General features: G+C 39.9%; 1 protein-coding gene across 1 annotated transcript in view; it reads right to left on the minus strand.

Annotated features, from left to right (window-relative positions):
* Window positions 1-10,940: 10,940 nt before the first annotated feature.
* Window positions 10,941-13,422, minus strand: part of TSBP1 (testis expressed basic protein 1) — an 81,773-nt gene continuing 79,291 nt past the window's right edge. The window contains 2 exon segments of the mRNA XM_074333927.1: window positions 10,941-11,197; window positions 11,199-12,019. Of these exon segments, the coding sequence (XP_074190028.1) occupies window positions 11,141-11,197; window positions 11,199-12,019 (878 nt within the window). The 3' untranslated portion in view covers window positions 10,941-11,140.

The following is a 13,422-nucleotide window of genomic DNA, read 5'->3' on the forward strand; positions in this document are numbered from 1 at the left end:
TCCCTTGTAAGTAACCCTCTGTCTTTCTCTTGGTGCTTTTAGGATTCTCTCTTTGTCTTTAACCTTTGCCATTTTAACTATAATGTGTCTTGGTGTGGTCCTGTTTGGGTTTATCCTGGTTGGAACTCTCTGCACTTCCTGGGCTTGTATGTCGGTTTCCTTCACCAGGTTTGGGAAGTTTTCAGACATTATTACTTCAAATATGTTCTCAATCCCTTGCTCCCTCTCTTCACCTTCTGGTATTCCTATGATGTGCATGTTGTTGCGCTTGATGTTATCCCACAGGTCTCTTAAACCATCTTCATTGTTTTTTATTCTTTTTTCTTTTTGTTGTTCCTCTTGGGTGGTCTCTGCTCACTTGCTTCTAAGTCGCTGATTCAATCCTCTGCCTCATTTCACCTACTGGTAGTTCATTCAAGTGTGTTCTTTATTTCAGTTATTGTATTCTTTAGTTCTAACTGGTTGTTCATTATGATTTCTACATCCTTCTTTATGTCCTCTCTAAGCTCCTTAAACATTCTTATCATCAGTGTTCTGAACTCTGTCTCTGATAGGTTGGTTACCTCTGTTTCATTTTGTTCCATTTCTGGAGGTTTCTTCTGTTCTTTTATTTGGGACATGTTTCTTTGTGTCCCCATTCTGGCTGACTCTCTGTGTTTGCTTTGATGTATTAGGTAGATCCCCTAGAGTTCTTAGTTCTTGCTGGGTTATCTTATGTAGTGTGTGTCCTTTATATTTGATTTGCACCACTTCCCTATTCTCCTGTGCGTTTGCTCCAGAGGTGACTCTTGTGTTGTGTATATTGTCCTGTTAAAAATTGATCTTTAGTTGCTTTTGGCTTGTGAGTAGGTGGGGTTGACTCCTCGGCTGACTAGTTGTGAGACTTGGCTCTGCCCACTGCAGGGTGTTCTGCTGCATGAGGGTTGACCACTTAAATGTGGTTTGGCCTCTATGGGCTCTTGTGCCTGTAGAGAATTCCCTCTGTCACTTGTAGGTCAAACCCAGTAATACTCTGGTTTGGTCTGGAGTTGGCCTCTGGGTATATTGAATCTTGTGCTTCTTGGGCTGGGCCCTCGTAGGGCAATTTCAGAACAAAGCAAATCAAGCACAACAACAACAACAACAAAGTGAAAATCAAATACAATCACATGTAAAAACAACCAATAACCCATACTCAACACAGGCAAGAATATAAAAAATACAAAAAAAAGAAAGAAAAAGAAAAAGCAGCGCCAGTCATGCCTTAAGCCTACCAAGTAATCTCCAGGTCGTCCTCTGCTGTACCAAAGAGTCCTCAGCATCTTGTGCAGGCAGAGCCGGTCACCTAGTGCCCAGAGTGACCCTGGCACTGCAGTTCTAGATGCGTGGGGCTATGGGGTCTGGATGGTAGTTTTTACAAAGTCAGTGCAGTTTCTGCTCTTTCTTGCACATACGCGCACTGAGAGTAACACAACCAGCCCTGCGCCCAGGTCTTCTGAGTCTTTGGGCACTTCTTCCGTGTGTGTGTGTGTGTGTGTGTGTGTGTGTGTGTGTGTGTGTGTGTGGAGGGCACAAGATTTCTGAGCTGCTGGCTATGGCTCTCTCTGAATCTACTACTACTCTCCTCTTCAGGAGCCAGCTCTCTCTCTGGGGGGTAGGATTGGGAGAGTGGAGGGAGGGGCCCAGGTATGGTGTTTACTTCCTTTGTCTGACCTAGGGCCCAGCTGGAGGTCTCAGCTGAGGTTACTGCCTCAAACGCTGGATATGCTGCTCTCTGGGCAGGAGAGATCAGCTGTGGGACACAGGGAAAGAGCCCACCTCCTGGCTCTTGTGCTCTCTGTTCTGTCCTGGGACCCCCTGCGTTTCCGCAGCCACGGATGCCGGCCGTGTCTTCACTCCACTTTCTTCCCTCTTCCCCTAGTTCACTCAGTTTGCCCACCTTCAAGTAATCCTCCTACAAGTCTCTTAGTTGTTCTGTGTGATGAGCAGAGTCCTCTGATGGGTTATAGATGTTCAATTTGTGATAAGTTCCGGAGGAGAACTCAAGAAGACCACCTCGCTGTTGCCATTCCTATGACCCCATTATTCTTATATTGCTCTTTCTGATGGAGTCACAGAGTTCTTGTAGATTTCTTCATTTCTTTTTATTTTCAAGTCTCTCTTCCATTTGTGTCATCCAGATTTCTATCTTCAATGTTCTAATTCTTTTCTCCATCTGGTCAGCTTTATTTCCTAAGCTCGCTACTTCATTCTTCATCTCTTTTATTGAGTTCTTCACCTTCAGAATTTCTATTTGGTTCTTTTTTAAAATTTCAATTTCTTCAATAAAGTGTTCATTTAGTTTGTTGATTTTTATTCCTGAATTCATTGAGCTGCCTATGTGAGTTTTCTTGCATGTTGTTTTTTCATAACTGCAATCTTGAATTCTCTGTCATTTAAGTCACATATTTCCGTGTCTTTAAGTTTATCTTCTGGAGAGTTTTCGTTTTGTTTCTGAGCTGCCTTGTTACCTTGGTAATGCATAGTAATTGATGGACTATTTCTCTTTCTGGTCATACATGGGAATGAATTTTGCAGCAGGTTGATATGAAGAGGTCTTTCTTTTGTTTTACCGTAGGTAGTACTGGAGCGTTTTATTTTCTCTTGCGTTGCTCTGGCTGGCTTTTTGAATCTCTGCTGGGTGGTAGTAGTTACCTTGTATTCCCTGAGGAGGTAGTGGCTCTGCTGTAGCCAGGTCACCTTGGTCTCAGGGCACCAATCCCATGGGAGAATGTGGCTGGTGATGGGGTTCTGAGTCCCTGAAATCCCAGTGCTGCCCCTGCAGCCAATGCAGTTCTGTACTGCCTGAGCTGCCCCACGTACCCCTGCTGGGATCAGGTGGAAAGGGTTGGCGCAGGGTAGGCTGGGAGAGGTAGCGGGTGTGTTTGTGGCTTTGTTCTCTTCCCAGTAAAGCTAGACCTCAGCTGCCTCACCTCTGTATCTCTACCCTTGTCACTGGGAGTAACCGCAGGGTGCATCTGCCTCTCAGGAACTGTCTCTCCATTTCTCAGGGCTGTAGCTATTCTGCTTTGTAACTAGATCCTTATTGCCACAGTTTCTTCTGGGGCCTGCTACCTGCTCTGGGAGGGTATGAGCAGGTGACTGTGGGAGGGTGGGAGGAGGCAGCCAGGCTCCGTGGCTTTATCTTCTGCTTGGCATGGCGGCTGGTAGAACACAACTGTCGCATTTCTTTATTTGGTCTCTGCCCCAAAGTCTATGCCCTGAGCGCTGGGTTCAGCCATATTTTATGCTGATCACTCAGGCCGGCATGCTTGGGACCACAATGAGTGCACCTGCAGCCTGAGTCTTCCCTTCTCCCAGACCTCGTCAGGGCTGCATCCACGACACCCATCTCTGCTCTTCTTCTCTGCGTCCTCCCGTTTGTCCTGATTTACCCACCTTTAGATGTTGCGTTGCGTGGTTATCTCAGACCTGTTTGTGGGTTGTGCAGGGAATCCTTTGTTGAATTACAGCTGTCTAACTTGTTGTAACTTCAAGGAGAGAGAACAAGTGGACCCCTCACACCACCATACTTCTGACATCATTTCCCTTAGCTTTTGTTTGGCTTTATTTCTTCTTCATTTCTGGAGGACAGAATTGCCAGATAAAATATTTTTTGTTGGCAGTTTTTTTTTCTTTCGGCACTTTGACTATATCATCCTAGTCTCTCCTGGCCTGCAAAGTTCCTGCACAAAAATCCTCTGATAGCCTTATGGGGTGGTGGGGGTGGGGGGGGTTCCCTCGTATTTGAAGAGTTTCTTTCCTCTTGCTGCTTTCAAAGTTCTCTTTGTTTTTGATTTTAGACAGTTGTATTATGATGTGGCTGGGAGCAGATCTCTTTGAGTTGAATCTATTTGGGGAGTTATAAGTGTCACGTACTTGGATGCCATCATCTCTCCCCAGATTTGTGCAGTTTTCAGCTATTATTTCTTTCATGTAATCTTTCTGTCACTTTTTCTCTCTCATCTCCTCCTGGGACTCCCATAATGTATACATTATTTTGCTGATAGTATATTATCATTCCTGTAGGCTTTTTTCCACTCTCACAGTCTTTTTTATTTATTCTCCTCTTACTGTATAAGTTCAAATGACTCATCTTCAAGTTCATAGATTCTTTCTTGTGCTTGATTCATTGTGTTGTTTTTGTTCTCTTTTGCATTAAAAAAAATTTCATTCTTTATATTCCTCAGGTCTAGAACTTTTTTTTTCTAAATGATTTCTCTTTGTTTAGCTTCTTGTTTTGTTTTTCTGATTTCATGGAGTTGTCTGTCTGTGTTATCTTGTAATTTGCTGAGCTTCCATAAGACACTTATTATTTTAAAATTTTCAGGGTTGACATATAGTATTAAATTAGTTTCAGGTGTATAACACCCTGTTTCCCCAAAAATAAGACCTACCTGGACAATCAGCTCTAATGCATCTTTTGGAGCAAAAATTAATATAAGACCCAATCTTATTTTAATATAATATAATATAATATAATATAACAATATAATACCAATCTTACATTAATTTTTACTCCAAAAGACACATTAGAGCTGATTGTCTGGCTAGGTCTTATTTTTGGGGAAACACAGTAGTGATTAGATATTTATACAACTTACAAAGTGATCACCCTAATAAGTCTAGTACCCATCTGACACCATATCTAGTTATTACAATATTATTGACTCTATTCCCTATATTGTACTTTACATCCCTGTGATTGTTTTTATAACTGGCAATTTGTGCATCTTATTCCCTTCCCATTTTTCACACATCACCCAACCCAATCATTAAAACATTCACAAGGAGGGCCGGTCCGATGGCTCAGGCAGTTAGAGCTCCATACTCCTAACTCCGAAGGCTGTCAGTTCAATTCCCACATGGGCCAGTGGGCTCTCAACCACAAGGTTGCTGGTTCAACTCCTCGAGTCTCTCAAGGGATGGTGGGCTCTGCCCCCTGCAACTAAGATTGAACACAGCACATTGAGCTGAGCTGCCTCCTGGATGGCTCAGTTGGTTGGAGTGCGGGCTCTCAACCACAAGGTTGCCGGTTCGAGTCCCGCAAGGGATGGTGGGCTGTGTGCCCCCTGCAACTAGAAACGGCAACTGGACCTGGAGCTGAGCTGCACCCTCCACAGCTAAGACTGAAAGGACAACAACTTGAAGCTGAACAGCACCCTCCACAACTAAGATTGAAAGGACAACTTGACTTGGAAAAAAGTCCTGGAAGTACACACTGTTCCCCAATAAAGTCCTGACCCCTTCTCCAATAAAATCTTTAAAGAAAAAAAAGATATTGCCCAGATAAAAATCACCAATGGATAAGAAAATCATAAGGCAAAAAGTTTAAAAAAAATTTTTAATATCACAAATGCAGTATGATCTGCATTTTATGAATATACTGCATATCTGCCTATGTCCTTTATGAATATCTATGATTCATACATAAAGAGAATATAATGTTTTGACTCTCAAGACCCAATTTTACCTCCTGGTGTGCAACATGGCTCCTGTTGAGAATGCATGATTTAGTGGAAAAAAGGATGGCTTATTTTACAAAAGCTGCTGCTGAGAGATTTGATCTGTATTTGAAAGATAAGAAAACTAAGCCCCTAATTTATACCATAAACAAATGGATTAAGTGAGTGTGAAAGAGAAATAAAATTTTTAGAAAAAGACTCAATACACATACCACAGTAGTGGTGGAGACCCTTTCGAAAGCCCAGAAGCTATCAAAGATAAGGTAGACACGTGTGACTAAATGTAATAAAGTTATTCATAGTAAAAGATCTTCATTTTATTTCATTTTACTTAACAGGCATTTGTTGAGCGCGTCCTCTGTGTGAGACACGTTCTAAGCACTGGAGATTCAGCAGTGAACAAAACAAAGTCCCTGGCTTCTTACAGTGTATATTCTAGTGGGGCAGAAAGTCAATAAAGAATCAAATATTTTAGCTGAAATCTTACAGAATTGTGGAAATGGGTTGTGCGATTATTTGAGGGCGAGTGTTCCAGGCAGATTCTCAAGCAGGAACATGCTGGGCAGGTGTGAAGAACAATAAGCCACCACAGTGACTGTGGCAATGGGAGGGACCCAGGAGGGGAGAGGAGGCCTGCGGGGGAGCAGAAGCTGGACCCTGGAAGGCCTGAAGTCCACAAGACTTTGGGTTTTTACAGGGGACTGGGAAGCCTTTGGAGGGTCTTGAGTAGAGAAGTAACATGATCTAATTTACATGATAAAAGTATGGTTCTGACTGCAGTGGGGGAAATAGGCTGGTAGTGGGGAGTGGAGTCAAGAAGTTCAGTGTGGAGGCTTACAGAGCAGTATAGGTGAGAGACGCTGAAGGCTTGGATTACCCAGTGAGGGAGCTGAGACGCAGTCAGGTTCAAGACATAATTGTAGGGACAGGTTGAATGAATTGGGTGCAGAGAAAGGACAAGTCGATTGGGAGAACATTTTTTCAACACAAATGGCAGATAGAACATTAACATACAAAAAACACCTACAAACTGATTAAGAAAAGGACAAACCACCAGTTTGAAAAACAAGTAATTCACAGAAGTCCAAAAGCCTAATAAAGCTGCTGAATAAAGGCTCAATCTCACCAGTATTCAGAAAAATTCAATTAAAGTGAGAATTAGGTACCACTTTTCTCATTAAATAGGTAGCAATTAAAAATAGCTACTGTTTGCAGTGTCAGTGAGATAATGCGTGGAAAGATGAACTCTCACACGTTCCTGGTCAGAATGTGAATTTTTACAAATTTTGGGGAAAGTTAATACCTATTAACATTAAAAATACATATTTCCATTGACCTGGCAACTCCACCTTTGGAAATCTAGAGAAATAAAATTCTCATCGTGTACAAACATGTTTATTCCAGCACCATTTGGCAACTGTAGCACCATATGGCCAATGACAAAAAGTCGGAACAAGCCAAACGTCCATCTTTAAGGAAATGAATACGCATTCATTCATTCACAATACTGGACGCTACGCTATGACAATAATGCTTTGGAGTGACGTCTGTTGACGTGGAGTGATGTATATGATATATTGTCAGGTGAAGAAATCAAGTTGCGGAATAATGTAGGTAGTTTGACCCTATTTGCATGTATGTTTATATTGCATGGATTTAAGATAGGAGAGATTCATAGGAAGTAGACACTGATAACATTGTGAGTTTTTAATTTTTGAAGAGAAATTTAATAAAGATTTAAATACTTTCGAGACCTAGGTTACATGTGTATAATCCATTACAATGTGGCATCTCTTAGGTTTGACTTCCCAGTCTTGGCAGACGCTTTTGCTTCAGACAATGATAGATACAAGCATCTTTAGTTCTTAAACACTAGAAAATTGGGCTTTTATTTCTTCAAAACCTAATTGGAACCTCCCAGCTACAGAGTAGGAACACTGGTGGTATTTTCTATTCTCAACTGTTTTGAAGGGGAGAGTATTGGAATTTCATCAAATATAAAACTGAATATTCTGATCCGTTTTTCAGTTTATCCTTTTATCCCTTTGGATTCTGTTTTTAAGTTCTGTACTTTTTTTCCTTTTACCAACTCCCTGCATTCACTTCCTAGATATGCCAATTAAAACCGAGGGTGAGAGATATTTGGAGGAAATGTGAAATCACATTTTTAATGCAATACTAACCCAGGGAATCTTTAATAGGAGCCACACTTGCTGATTTTACATAAAGTGTTTATTTCCCAATATCTTTGCATTTCTTATTCAACTTCATTATCTTTAAATTCACTTTCCTGCTTTTATGTCCTTAGGCTTTTCTCCTAAACATAAAGTAACAAATGGGAGGCTTCCACTCATTCTTTTTTTCTTTCCATTTTAATTAAGGCATAATTCACAAAAATTGTATATATTTAAGGTAAGACTTGATTCCCCCAGTTTTATTGATATAATCAACACACAACACAGTGTAGGTTTAAGGTGTACAATATAATGATATATACATGTATTGTGAAATGATCACAAGTTTAGTTCACGTCTGTCATCTCACAGAGTTACACATTTTCTTTTTTTCCTTGTGATGAGATCTCTTACGATCTGTTTTCTTAGCAACTGACTTGAAGTGTTGATGTATGTGTCTGCTTATTCTTGTGAGCAGGGCATTTGGCATCTGTATTAGCTTATTTGTAAAATAAAATTTACCACCCACCGTTGATTTTCTGTTAAGTCCCACATTCCTACCTTTATAGCTAACCTATCTTGAAAGTACATATACTTATTCATTTTCCTAATATTTGTATCATTTTGCTAAACATGGTGTCATTTTAATAGCCCACCCCTTTTCCTTCCTCTTTCTGGGGTCCTTTAAGAGTTCCATACCTGTATCTTTAAGGATTAACAATTGTTTTTAGCTGGCCGGTGTTTGGTGGCCTACAGAGAGCGGTTCACACAGTTTTCACTGTCGTAGTTTCCTCTGATGTGACTTGACTTACCCTCAATGGCCTCGTGGGATTGAAAATGTTTTTACTGCGAGTTTGAAGTTATGGTGAAGACCCAGGGTGGTTTCTATAGATGGACCAGAGAGAGCCATAGAAAAATGACATGAGGCTCATGAAAACCTGAATGTTTGTAACTATATTAAAAGGCTTCTGGTCATATTTCCCCTATAACAGCATAATATTTACAACAGGTAAGTCAACTAAGCTGATCAAATCTCTAGATATATATGCTCCAGAGGCATAGAAGTAATTTACAACATAAAATTTCATGTTCCACGTTTTTCCTATCTCCTCCCCGCCTTTTAACTTGCAATTCAGTCTTACTAAATTGATGGTTCATTGACGGCCTCAGGGTTTTGTGACTTCTCAACTGTGTCTCCTACGCTTGTAGCAGGGCTGTGAGCACATGGTAGGGGTCCACACCGCGGTTTGGATTGTGCTAGATGCTGTGGAGCTGCTCTCTTCAGCTTGTGGTTAGTTAGGTAGCATGAACCATTTACAAAACGTTTTATACTTTGGGCACGGACAAAAGTAGGGATTGTCTCTCTCTGTCAAACCTTCTAAAGAATTCTAGCATATTAGATTAGTTTGAAAAGGTTCCTTGGAAGATACCTAGTTAGTCCAAAAGAATTCATGCTTTGAATTATAGATTCATATTTGGAAGGAACCATAAAGATAATCTGCTCCAACCATCCACTGGTTCCTAAGACTCTCCTCTGGATCATTCCCACCAAATGATCACGCAGCCTTACACTCTTGCGTAAACTCTTCCAGGCGTCCACTTCCCCTTATGTTGAGATAAAGATCTGTTACCTCAAACCTTTCATTCACTGGTGTTATTTACTTGGGCTTATACAAAATATTCTAATTCATGATGAACCTTCTATATTTGAAAATAATTCTTATTGTCTCCTTATTATGTTTTTTCCCCCAGGTGAAACTGGAACTTCCTACTTGCAATGATTTGGCTCTCCTTACCATTATAATGTGTCTCTTGTCAAGGTTTATCCACATCTCATGACAGAACTGAATGTAATATTCAGAGTATGGGCTAACCAGCACAGAATGAGTAGTATAAACATAAAATTCCTAACATCTATACTTTTAAAGCAGACTAAAATTGACTTTATTGGAAGGCATGTCCGGCAACTCCTTACCGCGCTTCTATTTTCTGCTGGCTTAAATTCCTCTCCTGGCTGCCTCTCTTTGGAAAGTGCTCTTTACCAATGCAACTATTCATATAATGGGCTCTTCTCAAAGTCTCGGCTATCCTCTAATCATCTTTTCTTTTTGAAGCTCTAATTTTCCTTAGTTATCAGAATATTCATTATACAGGTTTTCCTTGTATCTTCCCATATCTTAATTTTCTTCTTCAAGCTGTTACATGCCACAGGCTCAGTTCTTTTACCTCTGTTTCTGCTAGCTCTGTATTTTTCCCTTTGGGGAGCTCATTTACTCTTCTGGCTTCAATTGTTACCTCTATTGGACTGACTCCAAGACCTCTGAAATGATGTGTTACTATCTGTCCCTTTAATCTCAACAACTTAGTTTATCCCTGTCTGATAAACTAGCTCCTAGTTTATTACTGATTTCCTGTCACCCAGGTTCAGAAGTTATGAAGTCATTTTTTTTCCCTTTTCCTTCCTTATATGTCATCAGTCATCATGAAGTAATGATTCTTCTTTGAAATAAAATCTCAGATCTAATCCTTCTATTTATTACTTCCATCACTTACTATTCCAAGCACCCCTTAACTAGATTTACTACCTATGATGTTTCTCCTCTTCAATCTATTTTGCACAATCACAAAATTAACATTTTTTTTTTTTTTGTAATGCTACTTTATTCCATTTACTCTCCTTCACAAATACTCCGGAAAGCTTCCTGTTGCCTGCTGAGTATAATATCAATTCCACGTTTGTGTTTCCAATCCCTTCAGAATCTTCTAGCTCTCCTTTGCAAAATCATACCCCAGAATCCTTCTCATGAACCTGCAGCAACAAAAAAATTGCCTGCTTCCTGGAGAGCATGACACTGGCTGTCTCTAATCCCTTTGCCTTTCTTCTGCTCTTTCTACTGCATCAGCATATCTGCAACTTACCTGTCTTTCTAGACATGTCACATTCCCTTCCCCATGAAGCCATCCCCTTTATCTTCTTATCCCAAGAGGTTGCTAACTCCTATTATACTGTCCCTGTAAAGTACATTTTGACACTTAGATGTCATTTTTTTAAAAAATTGTCATATCACTATATATGTTACATGCTACTTGATTGCAGGGACTGACTTATATTTTTCTGACTTATGTTATTGCTAGAACAGTGCCTTGTGAACATTAGGCCACTATGTAAAGTTATTCGTTGGTTAGTTGGTTGGGCTATCACGGAGACATTTGTCAAAAGAAATTACTATACGTTTATTTAATCAAAATGTTTTATTTTAGAAAGTATTCAGTGTTTCTTGACTAAGTAATATAAGTATCAACTTATAAAACAGTTGGAAGCTGAGGTTTGGGGCTGAGAGGTCTAAAATGATGCAACTTCTAAAGAGCAGAAACTGCAGATTAACGGGATTCTATGATTGTGATCCGTTATGCAACGTCTGAACAGGACTTGGATTTGGGGCATGGGAATCGTAATAATCAGTCGTCTCATGGGCTTTCCTTTCATTTACCCTCACTCTTCCACCGTTTGTTGTATTTCCTTCCTTTACTTGCCTCTGCCCCTTTTTGAAGATTCTTTTTCACCCTTGGCTTCTGGTTCTTTCTTTCCTTTAACTTTGTCCTGTCCTTCACCACCTTTCTTGTTTTTGGTGTCATTTTGTTTTGTACCTTTGTTCTTCTCAGCATCTCCCTTTTCTTCGTCCTGCTTTCCTTCATCTTCAAAACTCTCCTTTTTCACTTGGGCTTCCTGGCCTTGCTGTATCCCGGCCTCACTCTTCCTCACCTGGGCTTCCTGGCCTTGCTGTATCCCGGCCTCACTCTTCCTCACCTGGGCTTCCTGGCCTTGCTGTATCCCGGCCTCACTCTTCCTCACCTGGGCTTCCTGGCCTTGCGGTATCCCGGCCTCACTCTTCCTCACCTGGGCTTCCTGGCCTTGCTGTATCCCGGCCTCACTCTTCCTCACCTGGGCTTCCTGTGTTTTCAGTATTCCCGTGTCACTCTCCTTTTCTCCGACCTCCGTTCTTGTCTTGCCTTTCTCCAATGCAACGCCTTTCGCTTTGCTTTTGGACTCTGTTTTGCGCATTGATGTCAAGGACTCGTCAGAACCCGTGAATAAGATTTCCTTCTTCAGTGCTTGCTTGTCTTCTCCACTTCCCTTAGACCTTGTCGCGCCTCCACTTTTCAGGACCGGGCCTTTGGGAACTGGTTTCTTTGCCAGTTCTCCATCTGTATAACCTGGAAATATAACTGAGCACACAACAAAAGCGCACGGTTCAGATATCAAGTACTTTCTGTTTATTTCTACTTTTCCCCCTGTTACTGGTTTCTTTCTCTTTTCTTTTTCTCTTAAAACTGACAAATTGGAGATAACTTGAGTTTTTCCTGAAAATATAAAATGGTGGAATGCTACACATAAAATTATAGTAAGTATTGATTGATAACATTCCAGACTCTTTTTAATAAGTTGGAAGATTATTGAAAGAAAAGGTAAAATGTACTATAAATGAACTGGCATTTGTTCAATATATTAAGGCTAATGAAAAATGCTTAATACCTAAAGAAGGATGTATTCTGAAAAGAAATAGAATTTATTTTTAGAAAAAATTATGGAAAGAAGCAGTAATTCTTAAAATAGAAAATGGAAACTCAAAATATGTTTTTCACATTGAATAAAAGCACATCTTATTATGCAAAAGTAATAATAGTACTAGCTGATAATTGTTAAGTGCTTACCACACACTAGACACTCACTGTTCTGAGCACTTTATATGTATTAATTCATTTAACCTTCACAACAACCATATAGGGTAAGTACTCTTATCACTCTCATTTTCTTCTCAGATGAAGAAACTGAGGCACAGAAAGTTTAAATTAATGTGAATATGGTCATGAAGTTAGTAGGCAGTGGAGTTGGATTTGAACCTGAGGAGTCATACTCCAGAGTTCAGTTTTAACTACTCCCTACACTGTTTCTTGCAATATCTGCTAACTCTGTTCGCAAAAAGTTCAGGTCCCTTTTATCATGCATAGGTAAGTCAGCTCTGCTGTGCTTCATTTCTGTGTTATCTGATAAACTTGAATTTGTTAGCTTCTATTTTTTTATTTTTATTTTATTATTATTATCTTTTAGTGATTTGATTCCCTGAATTAAGAAAAATAAGAATATCTGTGATACCAAGGAGAATTGTATGGATTCTTGGTATGGAGCAGAGGTATGTCTTGCTTTGAAAAGAAATCTAACATTTACTATTCATGTAGTAGAAAGAATAGTGAATTTAAAAACTGAATCAAAACATCTGGGTTTACTATTCCTGCTAGCAGGGTTTATTTGGGCAGATCAGTTAACCCCCAAAGTCTCAGTCCTCATCTTTAGTCAGCTATGCCCCCTTTGTAGAATTATTTAATGATTCTAGTCAAATAGTTTAAGGAGCATGGCCTTTAGAGACAAACTGGTTCAAATCTTGGCTCTACACCTAACTAGCTGGGTGACTTTGGGCAACCTTCACTTTTTTATCTGTAAAATGTTAGTAGCTACTTCACAGAAGTGTTATGAGGATTAAATAATATCACCGAAGGAAAGCACTCAGTACAGCACATGGAATATAGTACTTTGTCAGTAAGTATTGGCTGTTACAATGACCAAGGAGATAGCACAGGCAACAATTCTCTCTCAACTATCAAGACAGGACATTCTTAGCTCTAAACAAATAATTTAGAAGAATGGTTAATTGCATTACAGGAAGATTTCTTGCATAAAAATTATTTGACTTCTTTAAATATTGAAA

The sequence above is a fragment of the Rhinolophus sinicus genome, linkage group LG05 (genome assembly GCF_036562045.2).
Source record: "Rhinolophus sinicus isolate RSC01 linkage group LG05, ASM3656204v1, whole genome shotgun sequence".
In the NCBI taxonomy this organism is placed as follows: Eukaryota; Metazoa; Chordata; class Mammalia; order Chiroptera; family Rhinolophidae; genus Rhinolophus; species Rhinolophus sinicus.